Source organism: Colobus angolensis, unplaced genomic scaffold (genome assembly GCF_000951035.1).
Source record: "Colobus angolensis palliatus isolate OR3802 unplaced genomic scaffold, Cang.pa_1.0 Scaffold33, whole genome shotgun sequence".
In the NCBI taxonomy this organism is placed as follows: domain Eukaryota; kingdom Metazoa; phylum Chordata; class Mammalia; order Primates; family Cercopithecidae; genus Colobus; species Colobus angolensis.
The window spans coordinates 3,226,710-3,242,817 of record NW_012116599.1 but is presented as its reverse complement, the minus strand read 5'-3'; the positions used below and the strand labels follow the sequence as shown (position 1 = coordinate 3,242,817).

Below are 16,108 nucleotides of genomic sequence, written 5' to 3'. Positions count from 1 at the left end.
GATCTCTGCTCACTGCAACCTCTGCCTCCCGAGTTCAAGTGATTCTCCTGCCTCAGCCTCCCGAGTAGCTGGGATTACAGGCCCCCGCCACCATGCCTGGCTCATTTTTATGTTTTTATTAGAGATGGGGTTTCACCATGTTGGCCAGGCTAGTCTTGAACTCCTGACCTCCGGTGATCCGCCTGCCTTGGCCTCCCAACGTCAGGCATGAGTCACCGCCTCCAGGCTACATTTCCCTTTTTATATACCTGAGAGTTCTCCAGCAACAAGGAATGACCTTGGAGTGTCCCCCATTGGCACCCAATTTGCTCGACCACCAAATTACAATTCTCTTGAGACCATGCTTTGTGACTCATTTGATACCCCCACGCTTAACTTGTAACAGCTGTGGGCCAGATCTGATAGCAAATGTTCCAAAACATTTAATCCAGTTAACAGTCTCAAGAAATAAATTACTGGATTTGGAAAGTGTTTTCTTCTCTTAATACCCTCTTCCCTTACTCACTGAAGATTTTTGTTAAGTGTAGGATAATTTGCTTCTAGAAGAGTTTTTTTTTGTTGTTATTCTCTTTAACGGAATGAGCAGTATTTGCAATATTGAACAAATTTTATCAGATTTGTTGCAACACTTTTCATAAGGATGAACACTGGATAGATTTCTAAAAGAATTTTTCCTTCCTCCTTTTTCTTCCCCCTCGCAAAGGATATTGTAAGACCTAAAATGTTGCTTCAGGGATTTCAGGTTGTTGGTCAGTATGTAACAGCAGTAAGACAACTAGACCATCTTTTCTTTCTCCTCTTGGTGTACCAAGTTTATTTTCATTTTTTAAAGGAGAAATTTGCAAATGTATAATAGCATGTTTTCAAACATATTATTTAATTTAATACTTTCTACTGTTCAAATGAATTCTCACATTTTTGTACTTTCTTTTGAAATAAATTACAGACTGGGCCTTTTGCAAGAGCCTGAAGAAGTTTCCCTGAGGTCTGAGCATTCCCATAACCTGCCTTCTCTTTCTCATTTCTGAACTCTGGCCTGATCTGTCGCATTTTCATAGATTAAACCAACTGTGATAATGTGAATTGTGGCTGAATTTTGATCTCAATCTATCTGACCAAATTTCAACCAGACATCTCAGGGCATTCTGCTCCTCAAGAGAACTTGAGTGACCTTCACCCATGCTAAACCCAGTTAAAGTACAAAGAGAGTCAGAATGAATTCCCGTTTCTCTAACATTAATTTTCCATTCTATTTTGGTATACCTTTGGAAGCTCTGTGTTTGTCATGTACCAAAATTTAATTTATTAAAAAATGCAATGAATCTTTCATTAAGCTAAGAGCAGCTAAGAGCAATTCAAGGCTATATGCCCAGTAGAAGTTCAGTTCTTATTAATTAACAGTAATGAGCAAAGACTTCCAGTACTGATTCTCATTGACATAATCTCAGCAATAAAATATTTCTCTTTGGTTTTCTTTTCCTCCCATATTAATACTAAAGCTTTCCTTGAATTCTGCCCTTATATAATGTTATCTAGGGGAAAACTTGGTACTGAGCTTCTCTTATAACACTGGAAAATATTATCTGCTGAAGACAGATGGATCAAAATCTCTGGCTACTAATTTAAAATATGTATTTTTTTTTTAGCACTTTTCAATTCCAAGGAGATTTACAAGGATTAACTAGTTAATCTTCTGATCTTCAGTAAGTAGCATTAACCCCAAATTATAGAGGCTCAGGGGAAATGCCTCAAAGTCTCATGCCAGATAAGAATCTGAGGATTTAGATACCTGTCATGTTTCTGCATTACAGACTATAGTGTGAATTTTTACTGGTGCCTCCATGTGTGAGGATGTTGATGTCCCAGAGAGCTTTTGAACTTGATGTAGGGAGTTTTTTGTTTGCTTGTTTTTTGCTGTTGGGGGAGAACGCTATGAGTCCCTCAGATGCTAGTGTAGGCTCACTGACTCACCAGTTCAAGGATTTGGGGCCTGTTATGTATCTCTGTTTTACAGATGAGAAAAATGACCCTCAAAAAGGTTAAGAGAAATGTTTACTTTGCTAACCTTGTAGGGCTGCTGGGAGGGGCAAAGAGATGGCGTGATAGCAGTACTCAACAAACTCTTCATTGCTATATAGTTGTACATTGCATTATAATTATTCTTATTTTGTTTTATTTTATTTTTTTTTTTGAGATGGAGTCTCGCTGTTGTCACCCAGGCTGGAGTGCAGTGGCGCGATCTCGGCTCACTGCAACTTCTGCCTCCTGGGTTCAAGCAATTCTCCTGCCTCAGCCTCCCTAGTAGCTGGGATTACAGGCATGTACCACCACGCCTGGCTAATTTTTGTATTTTTAGTAGAGATGGGGTTTCGTCAGGTTGGCCAGGCTGGCCTGGAACTCCTGGCCTCAGGTGATCCACCCACCTTGGCCTCCCAAAGTGTTGGGATTAACAGGTGTGAGCCACTGTGCCTGGCCTGTTCTTATTTTAGATATAGCTTTATGGTACTTATATAGTTTACTGTTATTTGAAGCATTTGCTGCATGTAACGTGAAACTTTTTGTATTTACTTTAGAGCATAATTTAATAAGGACATGTGCTTCTTAGATTCTGTCCAAAAGGATTCAGTTGGTGGAATGCCAGAAATTATCTCACTGCATCATGAATTCTGCAGTAAGAAAAGAACCTGAAGCCAAATTACAGTAGAGCACAAGGCTAGGACATTGAAGATAAAGTTAAATGATAGTTTCTATCTTTGCCCATGTTGCCCAGTCTGGTCTCGAGCTTTTGACCTCAAGTGATCTGCCCGCCTCGGTCCCCGAAAAGTGCTGGGATTACAGGTGTGAGTAATTAGGCAGTAGTTTCAGAAACATGAATTGGGACTGGGAACGGTGGCTCATGCCTGTAATCCCAGGACTTTGGGAGGCCAAGGTGGAGGGGATCACTTAAGGTCAGGAGTTCAAGGCCAGCCTGGCCAACATGGTGAAACCCTGTCTCTACTAAAAATAAAAATAAAAAAATTAGCCAGGCCTGGTGGCGTATGCCTGTAATCCCAGCTACTCAGGAGGCTGAGGCAGAAGAATTGTTTGAACCCAGGAGGTGGAGGTTGCAGTGAGCCGAGATGACTCCACTGCACTCCAGCCTGGGTGATGGAGTAAGACTGTCTCAAAAAAAAAAAAAAAGAAAAAGAAAAAGAAAAAAAAATTGAATCTGAACTGGTCTAAGAGTCTTCCTGGATGTTTTCTCTCATTCTCAGATGGCAGCAGACTCAAAGAATAACCATAGGGTAGCACTTTCCAGTTGCTGTATATGAAATAGTTGCTCAGTTGTAACATTCTTTATAATGCCTATGGAACTTGCATATTCATTTCTCTTCAGATCTAAAGATAGTAACTGTATATCAAGGGGTGTGTGTGTGTGTGTGTATCGTGTCTCTAACTCTGCATACCACCTTACCTTACCCTTATCCCTTGAAACTAGTACAGTAAATTAATTGCCCCTTGGCTGCTGGAGGACCCAGACCTAGAGATGCATCAAAGTGGGGTATAAGAAGTTCCTAGAGAATTTTCATTAGTATCTGTCAGGTTCACTTTGCAGGATTTTAATTGCTTGTTTTTCCTAATGAGGCTCCTGTCTGTCTTGGATTCCTGGTCTACGCCTGCCTTGAACTCTGAGGTTCCTCAGCTTGCTACTGTAACTCCTGACTTCTGCCTTTTCTGACCTCTGGTAACTGCTTACTTCTCATACCTTCTTTCATGTACATGGATGTCTGATCTATTGTGATTTCTCTTTGTTTCTTTCTATTGTTTAAAACTGCAAAAATGATGCATATTTTTATAATCCCCTCTAAACATATAGTTTTTAAAAATGTGATTTCATTCTGCATATTATTCTGCAACCTTCTTTTTTTCCCCCTTACAAGTCTATCTTAGAGCTCTTGCCATATTTGTACATGTAAATCTACCTCATTCTTTTCAGCTTCTACATAGAAAATGCTTGCAACATATACGACAGCAGGGAAAGGAGACAGTATCTGTGATACTGAAAGAATCATTCAAATTTCTAAGAGAAATATTACAATAGAAAAAACCAAAGTCTTTAAGAAGCAATTTGTAGACAAGGCAAGAAATGGAAAAGGCCAGTGCACATCTAATAAGATGTACAGTCTCACTAATAAGCAGGGAAGTACAAATTTAATTAATGTTTATCTGGAAATTTAGAGACTATCCATTGCTGGAGATGGCATAAATAGGTAATCGCTCCTACTGTTAGTGAAACTTTTGATTTTTATAGACTACTTTGGAGGACCACATTTTAGTATTTATCAGTTTTAAATATATAAATCTTTTGACCCAACAATTCCCTGAGGAATTTATTCCTACGCTACACTCAAATTAGTGTACAATACGCAACAAAAATTATGGCAGCATTATTTAGAATAAAAAGTGGAAACAGCCCAAAGTCTGCCCATATCCATAAAGGAACTGCTTAAATAAACAATGGTATACCCCCAGTATGCCATGGTAATTCTGTGTAGAAGTTGGATTCATTTGGATCTGTCAACTTAAACCATGTTCCTTGTGGAGTTTGCTAGTTTATTGACCTAACTTGTAAATTATGGAGGAATTTGCTAAAATATTGATATCTATTTCATGCAAAGTTACAGCATTCAGTACAACCATAGAATTGTATCTGGGATGCCATTAATCTCTAGCATATTAGAAACAAGGCCTATATCTATTTATTTTTATTTTTTGAGAAGGAGTCTTGCTCTGTCACTCAGGCTGGAGTGCAGTGGCATGATCTTGGCTCACTACAGCCTCTACCTCCCGGGTTCAAGTGATTCTTCTGCCTCAGCCTCCTGAGTAGCTGGAATTACAGTTGTGCACCATGATGCCGGCTAATTTTTGTATTTTAGTAGAGATGGGGTTTTACCTTGTTGGCCAGGCTGGTCTTGAACTCTTGACCTCAAGTGATCCACCTACCTCAGCCTCCCAAAGTGCTGGGATTACAGGCATGAGCCACCGTGCCTGGACAAGGCCTCTGTTTAAACTTGCTCCTTCATTTATCTTACAAGCATTTTTTGTGTCTTACAATGTGCCAGAAACCAGGGATAGAAAGATGATGAAGACAAAGTTTCTGTCCTGAACTCACAGTATGGGGGGAGTGATTAGTAATCAATAAACATAAACTAGTGCACAGAAGATGTAGGTGAGAACCCACAGGAAGTGATGTGAAATTTGAATGGGGAAAAGGGGATTTGGGGAATTGCCATGTGCTTGACTTTTGAATTTGGCCTTGAAAAAATGAACTTGGTTTTGCCAGCAGGAGAATAAAGAAAAGGACATTTGAGGACACAATCCAAGAATTCTTGGAATGTGCAGAGGGCAAAGGCACAAAAAAGCACCGTAACATTGTGAGTTTGTGGCATGTGTGTCAGATGCACGGATGAACACTGGCGCAGGAAACCAGACAGCAGGGCCCAGGCTGGTAAGGCTGGTAAAGATTCCTATATGCCTTTGTCCTGAAGACCTTACACAGGAGAGGTACAAGATCAGCATTTTAGCAAAGCATTAGTGGTCAGTGGTCTTGAGCAGGCACAGCCGCCAGCTGGAAGGTCATTGCAGTGGCCTGATTGAGAAGTGTTGCAGGCCTGAGCAGCAGCTGTGAAAGCAGAGAAGGGAGGAAGGGTAGGGACTTATGTAGACAATAGAATCAGTAGGAACTGATGACCAAATCCAGAGGGATGAGATCAAGGGAGGGAGAGGAATGAGTGGGGAAGGGGAAGTATGTTGGTTGAACTCTAGAATGAATTAGATGGAGCAATTAGAAAGAGGTTGCAACTCCTAAGCAAAATAGGGACTAAAGGAAAAAGAATAATCTTGATGTCAGTTTGGGACATGGTGACATGGATTGGGGAATAGGTAAGTAAATATGTCTAGTTAGTGGGTGAAAATATTGGACTAGTGAACCAGAGGGGGATCAGGGCTAGTCATCTAGGTTTGTTGAGCTCCCTGAATGCTAGACACAGCTGTAGAGAGCCAGCAAGATGGTCCAGGAGAATGCATTTTGCAAAGAGAAGAGGCTCCCTTGAGGAACATGAATATTCAAGGAGAAGATGGATGGCTAGAATATAAGCAACATGAAGCAGAGATATTTGTCTGTTCTGTTGATTGATATGTGCTAGGCACACGTTAAATAAATCTTAAAGAAATGCAGGGTCGGAGGGAGATAAATTATCCAAGGAATCTGAGAAGGAATTATCAGAGATAGATGAGAAAAACAGGCATTAAGTGGTATTGTCAAAATCAGGAGAGCAAAGGAGAAGAGATTTTCAAGGAACAGGGACTGGTGAAGAGTACCACATGCCGCTGAGAGGTAAACGTTGGGGAGGTCTGGAGACTTTCTTCTTTTTTTTTTTTTTCTCCTCCCTTTGTTTTTTTCAGTTATACTTTAAGTTCTGGGATACATGTGCAGAACATGCAGGTTTGTTACATAGGTATATATGTGCCATGGTGGTTTCTCCTAATGCTATCTCTCCCCTGGCCCCCCACCCCATGACAGGCTCTGATGTGTGATGTTCCCCTCCCTATGTCCCTGTGTTCTCATTGTTCAACTCCCACTTATGAATGAGAACATGCAGTGTTTGGTTTTCTGTTCTTGTGTTAGTTTGCTGAGAATGATGGTTTCCAGCTTCATGTCCCTGCAAAGGATAGGAACTCATCCTTTGTTATGGCTGCATAGTATTCCATGGTGTATATGTGCCACATTTTCTTTCTCCAGTCTATCATTGATGGGCATTTGGGCTGGTTCCAAGTCTTTGCTACTGTGAATAGTGCTGCAATAAACATACGTGTTCATGTGTCTTTATAGCAGAATGATTTATAATCCTTTGGGTATATACCCAGTAATGGGATTGCTGGGTCAAATGGTATTTCTAGTTCTAGATCCTTGAGGAATTGCCACACTGTCTTCCACAATGGTTGAACTAGTTTACAGTCCCACCAACAGTGTAAAAGTGTTCCTGTTTCTCCACATCCTCTCCAGCACCTGTTGTTTCCTGACTTTTTAATGATCGCCATTCTAACTGGTGTGAGATGGTATCTCATTGTAGTTTTGATTTGTGTTTTTCTAATGACTAGTGACAACAGCTAGAATAGACAATTGGAATCTAATTAAACTAAAGAGCTTCTGCACAGCAAAAGAAACTATCATCAGAGTGAACAGGCAACCTACAGAATGGGAGAAAACTTTTGCAATCTATCCATCTGACAAAGGGCTAATATCCAGAATCTACAAAGAACTTAAACAAACATACAAGAAAAAAACAACCCCATCAAAAAGTGGGTGAAGGATATGAACAGACACCTCTCAAAAGAAAACATTTATGCAGTCTGGAGACTCACTGAGCAGAGTTTCAAGAGAATAGCTTCAGTTGGGTGGATGGGGTATGGTATGGAAAGAGAACGTGTCAGTAAGTAGAGGAATAAGTAGGGAGTAAGACAGCAAGGATAGTGTGTGAGCACAGGAAATGAGCCTTATTTGGATCATGGGAGCGATCTTGCCATACTTGCTACACTGAAATAAACACCAAAATCTATCAGACTCTGCTTTGCTGTGTGCCAGGCGTTCTTGATGTGAAATCCCCCAGTCCAGCGGCCTCAGCATCACCTGGGAACCTGTTAAAAGTGCAGATTCTCAGTTCTTATCTAGTCCTCCTGAGTCATAAATTCTGGGGGTGGGCCGCAGCACCGTGTGTTTCAATGAGCCTTTGGAATGAGTTTGAGAACCACTGGCGCTGTGACATAATTTTGAGAAAAATTAGCACAGTTGGGTTAATTTTCCTCTGAAGAGTTAGTTTCTGAGAGCGTTCTAAAGCTAGAAGCCAAGATTTACAGAGCAGAGAGCAGGAGCAGTGAAGCTCTGCCCTCTTGCCTGGAATGCAGCTGTGGCTCAGTTTTCTTGGTGCAGATAGAAAGAGGAGCCGAGTGGCCTCATTCCCTTACTGAGCCTCAAATTTCCTGTTGCAACACAAAACATTATTATCTAAGGACATGCTTTGCTTTAATAGAATGTGGCATTCCGTTTATTAGAGGCCTGGCATTCCCTGTTCTTTTTTTCTGTCCTTAAAATGCCATCTGATATTTTAATTTTTGGTATGCCACATGAGTGCAAACCAAAACAGCTCGAGATTCGGGCAGATGTTTGCCCTGATACAACTGCAAGTTTATCAAAACATTTGTTTTTGTTCTACCAGGTCTGCGAGCTGGATATTATCTTTAATTTTGAAAAGGCTTACTTCATCCTGGATGAGTTTATAATAGGTGGAGAAATTCAGGAAACATCCAAGAAAATTGCTGTCAAAGCCATTGAAGACTCTGATATGCTACAGGAGGTCAGTACAGTTTCCCAAACCATGGGAGAAAAATGATGATAATGATGATAGTGTTGATAATTATAATATTAACCAAGACTTAGTACTTACTCTGTGTTGGGTACAGTTTCTGAACTATTGATATGTATTAGCTTATTTAATTCTCACAACAACTGGAAAAGGTAGGTGGTGTTGTTACTCCCACTTTACAGATGAGTAAACTGAGACACCAAGAGGTTAAATGACCTGCTCAATTTCACACAGCTAGGAAGTGTGGAATAGAGATTTGAACCCAGGTAATTGGGCTTTAGAGTCTTTGCTCTTCAGGTTTGGCTGAGCTTTGGAGTGCAAGAGTCCTTCATTGCCAAAAAGATATCAAAAACTTAGTGCTATTCTTTTCAAGAATAATTTTATGAGATGTATAAAAAGACTTTCATTAAAATACCTGTGCTGCCCTGGGAAAGGAGAATAGCAATACATTGTTATTTTGTTTGCCAGGGATATTAAAGCTTTATTATTGAGCGTGGCATTTATCATTTTAATTAAAATTTCTTACACCTTTTGGGAAGGCTGTGTGTGTGCCCCTTTCTGCATAAAGAAATTGGGAACACCATGGCTTGCTAGCCAAGGTATAAATGGGCCCAGAAGCATCCATTTGGTACTGCCCTGGACTCTGGGATTTCTATATAAAATAAAGTGGGAATGTTCTTTTAGAAGCAGCACAGATTTACATCATAACTCCTCAGGGAACTTACCTACATTAGCCCCTTCATTCCTCCCAGGACACTGTGAGAAAGACCACTTCACCCCACTGACCTCTGCCCTCCCAAATGAGATGCTCTGAGGGCCTGGGTTCCATCCCAGCCCTGCCACCTCTAGATTCTTCTTCCCACAGCCTCAGTGGGTCTTCCCATCTTCCTATTTTCAAATAAGTAGGTCAAGAGGATCCAGAGCATTGTAAAGTACCTTTTTAAAATTGGCATTTGACCGGATGCAGTGGCTCACTCCTGTAATCCCAGCACTTTAGGAGGTCGAGGCAGGCAGATCACTTGAAGCTAGGAGTTCAAGACCAGCCTGGCCAATATGGTGAAACCCCATCTCTACTAACAACACAAAAATTAGCCAGGCATGGTGATGGGCACCTGTAATCCCAGCTACTCGGGAGGCTGAGGCCGTAGAACCACTTGAACCCAGGAGGCAGAGGTTGCAGTGAGCTGAGATAGCGCCACTGCACCACCTGGGTGACAGAGCAAGACTCCATCTCAATAAATAAATAAACAAATAAGTAAAACTGGTATTAAAGCTATTTTTTTCTGCTATTTGGAATAGGGTGATTAAATTAACAAAATACCATTAGGTGTGAACTCCCAGCAACTGTTTTGGTGCATCTTTAGGCTGATTACTTGCTCCCGCCCGGCCAGAGGATCAGTCCTCTGGTGAATGGGTGTGGAGGGAAACATCTATTTGAGTGGGTGCCGTAAGCAGCTGCGTGTGCCCATTAGAAGGCCAATGCATTCATTACCAGAGGGGTCTCACCTCAAAAAATGCATTTAAACTCCGATGTTGATTTGGCCGTCTCCAAATGCCACAGGGAGGAAAACTTTACAAGGTATTTGAGAAATCGGTGGTTTGGAAATTTCACAAAACAGTGTTTCATAAAGTATACTGGGAGTTGGTGGCAGATGGAGGGGGTGGAGGTTTTTTTTAACTTCAGGACTTCAGGGTCCTGACTGTGGAATCTCCTCACAGGAGAAACAGACTTTTTAACGGACTCTTTGGCACTTCAGTAATTAAAGCTGAATTGAGGGCCAAGACACACCTGGGTTAATTTGAAATCCTCTCAAATTAGGAAACAGGTTGTCATAAATTTGGTGTTGCTAGTTCCATTTAAATCTAGGAATTAGGTATTTCAAGAGTGAGCTCGTTTACAATTAAACGCTAATTGGTAGTTCATGTTCCTGGTGATTGAGTGGAGGGGCTCGATGGGTCGGTCTCAGGGGACCTTGCATTTAGCCCCGGTGTCCCTATTATGAGCAGGCAATGTCATGGCCGCCCTCTCAGTCTCTTCTGTTGCATTAACAACATTTGCCAAATACAGAGAGTGTTATTAGCCTTCTCTTGGGCTCTGGTATTCAGTGAAGTCAATGAATATTTTGGGGAACTTGTTGAAAAATTGACTTTGTATATCTTGCCTGCTTAAGAAGTTTAAACTGGATAGGAGCCAGTAATATACTTGCATAAAGGAAAACAATTACTGCTTTTTATTTTTTCCTGTGTTTTGGACCCAATCCTATATTTGTAGTAACTTAAGGTTAAGGGAGGCCTTTGTGACATTGCTTTAGCTGTGAGAACAGCTGTCAATCTTCAGTAGCCCCTAAGACTTTTCTCTAACTCCTACTTAATAACAGTTTCTTAGAATAATAATAACTTTTAAAAAGCTACACCTGCCTGCATATTTAGTAAGAAGACACATAGTCTCAACTCTCCAAATCCTCAAAGCTTATTCTGAGTGTGTGGTGGCTAGATGTTGATAAGAGGAAAAGAGAGGAACTGTTTACTTGGTTGTGAATACTTATTTGGGGGTAACAACAATGTGGACAATGGCATGAAGTTATTAGAAGGAAAATTAAACCCTCTGGCCGGGCGTGGTGGCTCATGTCTGTAAGCCCAGCACTTTGGGAGGCCGAGGCGGGCGGATCACTTGAGGTCAGGGGTTCGAGGCCAGCCTAGCAACATGGCAAAACCCCGTCCCTACTAAAAATACAAAAATTAGCCGGGTGTGATGCTGCACATCTGTAACTCCAGCTACTGGGGAGGCTGAGGCAGGAGAATCACTTGAACCCAGGAGGCAGAGGTTGCAGTGAGCCAAGATTCTGCCACTGCACTCCAGCGTGGGTGACAGAGCAAGACTCCATTTCAAAAAAAAAAAAAAAAAAATACTGGGCACAGTGGCTCATGCCTGTAATCGCAGCACTTTGGGCCGAGGCGGGTGGATCACGAGGTCAGGAGTTCAAGACCAACCTGGCCAAGATGGTGAAACCCTGTCTCTACTAAAAATACTAAAAATACAAAAATTAGCGGGACGTGGTGGTGGGCACCTGTAATCCCAGCTACTCAGGAAGCTGAGGCAGGAGAATCACTTGAACCTGGGGGGGCGGAGGTTGCAGTGAGCCGAGATCATGCTACTGCACTCCAGACTGGGCAACAGAGTGAGACTCTGTCTTAAAAAAAAAAAAAAAAAAAAAAAAAAAGAAAATGAAACTCTCAAAGGTGATAGTGGTCATTAACCACAGGACTTGCAATACGTGGGAGCAACAAACAGTACATGTTTTACCCCGACTAACAGCCTGTCAAGAAGGGGGGCTCAAGGCCAGGTGCGATGGCTCATGCCTGTATTCCCAGCACCTTGGGAGTCCCAGGCAGGAAGATCGCTTAAGTCAAGAGTTTGAGATCAGCCTAGGCAACATAGTGAGAACCTTGTCTCTACAAAAAAATGATAAAATTAGCCAGGTATGATGGTGTGCACCTGTAATTCCAGCTACTCAGAAGGCTGACGCAGAAGGACCGCTTGCGCCCAGGAGTTTTGAGACCAGCCCAGGCAACATAGTGAGAACCTTGTCTCTACAAAAAGTAATAAAATTAGCCAGGTGTAGTGGTGTGCATCTGTAATTCCAGCTGCTTGGAAGGCTAAGGTGAAAGGATCACTTGAGCCTGAAAGGTCGAGGCTGCAGTGAGCAGTAATCACACCACTGCACTCCAGCCTGGGTGAGTCTTGGAAAACAGAAGGGAAGGGCCAGATTGTATCTCACGAGCAACAGGATACCATGTGCCCTTGTGTGGATGCATGCGAAACTGGTAGGTGCACCCCAACACTGTCACCCTTAAAAGCGTAAACCATGTTAACAGCTAAGCCAAACCACAATGCAGTAGGAAGTCGTAACATGCAGTGTGCTATATGCATAAGAAACACTACAGAGCTAGATGTATCCAGAAGAGGCCCCGAGATACAGACTCCAGCTCCTGTCTTGCAAAGGTAAGGGCAACCAAGATTCTGCCAGCTCTAAAAGTTTGCCCCAAACCTTTAAAGTGGCAAGCTCAAGAAAATACCAACTTTTACCTTATTTGTTTACATAGCTTGAGTAATAGCCTGGCTGGGCTCAGACAGGGCAGCCAGTGTGGTGTTTAGCAGCCTGAGTCATCTGGTGATGTGAGTAGTGCCAATGACTAGAGGCCACTGAACCACAAAGACAGGAAAGTGTCATCTCCAGGCCCCTCTCCAGGCTGCAGGCAGGGCCTAGCAATGCCCCCATCTGGTCATGGGTTTTTGTCAACTTTGCAAACGTAAGATATTTTAACTGCAAAAAGTACATAGCCATGCAATATAATATATGATAGAGGAGTGTCAATTAATTAATGAAAATAGCATGCAACTGTTTTTTATTTTGTGATATTTGTCATCTTCAAAATTCACAATCTGTGGTCATTTCTTTTCTCATTCTAAGTACACTTTATACCTGATTTTGTATTTGTAACTTTATATTCCCATGTAAATGGTGTAAACTCTGGATTCCACAAAACCAGCATGGCCCAATGGCCTGTATGATCCCTTTGCTAAGTTACAAGATCCCACGGGCAGCATCTGTAGAGGGGTACGGGACTGTCTTGGCCAGTGCCCACTTAGGAGGTGAGAGCTTTGTTGAGCAAATGTGGATGACTAAACACAAGTATTTTTCGGCAGAGGAACTCTGGGATTCTAGATAGAGCTGGTGAAAACCAGTTAGCAAACCTCCTTTGAAGGTAAGGGCAGATTTCTAGCCCTGGTGTCTCCTGAGCAATCTTGCTCAGCCAGCAGCCTTGGTCTCTTCAGCCCATGTCAGTCCGCGTATTTCCCGGCAGGTTCATATGATTCATATACCCTGGGGTTTAAACTTAAGAGTGAGTTGAACTTGGAGTGCTAAATGAGCAGATGGTGACTCAAATGAAAGAGGCAGGTTGACATTTTGTCCTCTTGAGCTTTCTTACTGATTCAACCTGGGGCTGTGGTGTGACACAAATATGTATGTTTAAAGTTGGAGAGCGTGCAAGAGAAAGTCCATCTGTCTTGCATGGTATAGGACTGGCAACATCACTGTTAACTTTGAACTCTACCTGTAATTGTGAGTCTGTTCAAACATTTTTTTTTTTGAATGCTGAAAAAAAATATTGTGGCTTTGGTGCATGTTAGCAAACTTAGTAACTGATGGGCAGTATGAAAAGAATGAGATCACGTCCTTTGCAGGGACATGGAGGGAGCTGAAGGCCATTATTCTGAGCAAACTAGTGCAGGGACAGAAAAACAAATGCTTCATGTTCTCACTTAAAAGTGGGAGCTAAATCATGAGAACACATGGACACATAGAAGAGAACAACACACACTGGAGCCTTTCAGAGGGTGGAGGCTGGGAGGAAGGAGAGGATCAGAAAAATAACTAATGGGTACTACGCTTAATACCTGGATGACGAAATCATCTGTATAACAAATCCCCATGACACACATTTACCTATATAACAAACCTGCACATGTACCTCTAAACTTAAAAGTTAAAAAGAAACATAATTTGTATACTTTGGGAGGAAGCCTTTGAAAACATATGGCAGAAATTATATATTTTTTCCTGTGAACTTGGTAGAGAAGTAAAGAAATTCTTAAGAATTTTGGTCTGTTTGTCTTTTTTGTCTTGACAACATGCATAATAAAGATGCTCTGCACAATATCGGTAATGATAGATATGTTATACAGATATAATTCAGAATTCTCTAATACAGGTACCTGGATGTGGTCCTCCTGATCATTTTAGCAAGCATGTTTATCTTAAGTCAACAGTGATATCTTGGCAACTTTGCTTTAGCATTTCTCTCTCTCTCTCTCTCTTTTTTTTTTCTTTTTTGAGACGGAGTCTCACCATCACCCAGGCTGGAGTACAGGGGCGCAATCTTGGCTCACTTCAACCTCCGCCACCCGCTTCAAGCAATTTGCCTGCCTCGGCTTTCCGAGTAGCTGGGAATACAGGTGCATGCCACCACACTCGGCTAATTTTTGCATTTTTTGTAGAGATGGGGTTTTGTCATGTTGGCCAGGCTGACCTCAGGTGATCTGCCCACATCAGCCTCCCAAAGTGCTGATATTACAGGCCCGAACACCACACTGGTCGAGCATTTCTCTTATCAGACTTTCCCTTTATGATCAAGCTTAACTTTTTCTCAGTTGAAAGTTACTTAATTCTAGCTCCATATGGATATGTATACAAATTATACTCAAACTTTGATTAGAATGCAAAGATTTTATGTCCATGTATCCTTTTGACAACTTGTTTTCAACAATGGCAAATAAATGAAAGAATGCAGAAGATTTCACAGTCTGAGGAAGGATGTGACTTAAAGGGAAAATTGTTCTAATTTATTGTTCGCTTTCAGACAATGGAAGAATACATGAATAAGCCTACATTTTAACTGGAAATCTACTTGAAGACTCCAGCACTACATGTTATGAAGCTGTAAATAAGCAACGCCTGGCATCCGGTTTTTTGATGGAGCCTCAGGCACCATGCCAAAAATAATTTAAAGGAATTCTTTGTTAACTAACAAAGTTAAAGTTGTTTAACATATTTATAATTACTGTGTGTCTGTATTATTTAAAAAAAAAAAGAAAAAAAGTATGTGTCTGTATTATACTGTATAGAGTACTTGTAGCTCTAAATGTTTCCAGTAACTACCACCTAACCCAACCTACAATATTTGTAATGTTTTAACTCCATGTTATATTTTTAAGCTAGTTTAGATAAATTAGATGCAATTTTTTGTTTTGCATTTGATCCTCTACTGACAGGTTGAAAACGATATTGGAATAATCCATGATTTTGAATGTAAAGTATATATGATGTCATTAATACATTTTCTAAGTGTTTAGTTTTTTAACTTGTATAATAATTCAAAATTATGTTAATAGTGCAGAGTTTATATGTAATGCTAGACATTTTTCATACATTTAATAGTACTGTAACTGCAATTCACATACAAAGTGTCTGATTTAATGTGCTGAATTCATGTTTTTTTTTCAGAATTGGGATTAAGAAGATAACCAAAGAGTATAGAACTTAATAAGTGTTTTTGATGCCTTAGAAGCTGCTATCTTGACTGAGGTTTTAATTTATCTTTTAACTGAATATAAGGGACATTCCAATAAGGTTTTCTACAAACTATATATTTATTAAGGTTTATAGAGACCTAGAGATACAGTGTCTATGACTTCCTTTATTATTCTAAAATAGTATAAGAATGAATAACAACAGCAATAATAATTATTGCTACTATTTTTAAAAATTCATGTTCCAAGCACTCTTAGATGCTGGAAATGTCATTTCAAATATGTTTTAATGTATCTCTAATGCATTTGAAGACTTATTACGTGGCTTACTTAGAGCATTTAAGATTATCATGGCCTATATGGTAGATTTTTTTCCTCCTTTTTTCTTTTCTCACCCTTTCCTCCCCAAGGAACAGATTTGCTGCTGACCATTATTACCGTAAATATATCACATTTGTGCTTCCTGGAATGAAAATTCTGTATAACCAGGTACTAACAGTGATCCACCATATTACAGGGAAATAGCTTGTAAGCTGGGTGCAGTGGCTCACACCTGTAATCCCAGCACTTTGGGAGGCCGAGGCAGGTGGATCACTTGAGGTCAGGAGTTCGA

General features: G+C 40.9%; 1 protein-coding gene across 1 annotated transcript in view; it reads left to right on the top strand.

Annotated features, from left to right (window-relative positions):
- AP1S3 (adaptor-related protein complex 1, sigma 3 subunit) overlaps positions 1 to 15,044 on the top strand; it is a 73,671-nt gene extending 58,627 nt beyond the window's left edge. The window contains exons 4-5 of the mRNA XM_011951915.1: positions 8,256 to 8,393; positions 14,826 to 15,044. Of these exons, the coding sequence (XP_011807305.1) occupies positions 8,256 to 8,393; positions 14,826 to 14,861 (174 nt within the window). The 3' untranslated portion in view covers positions 14,862 to 15,044. The remainder of the gene's footprint in view (positions 1 to 8,255; positions 8,394 to 14,825) is intronic.
- Positions 15,045 to 16,108: the final 1,064 nt, after the last annotated feature.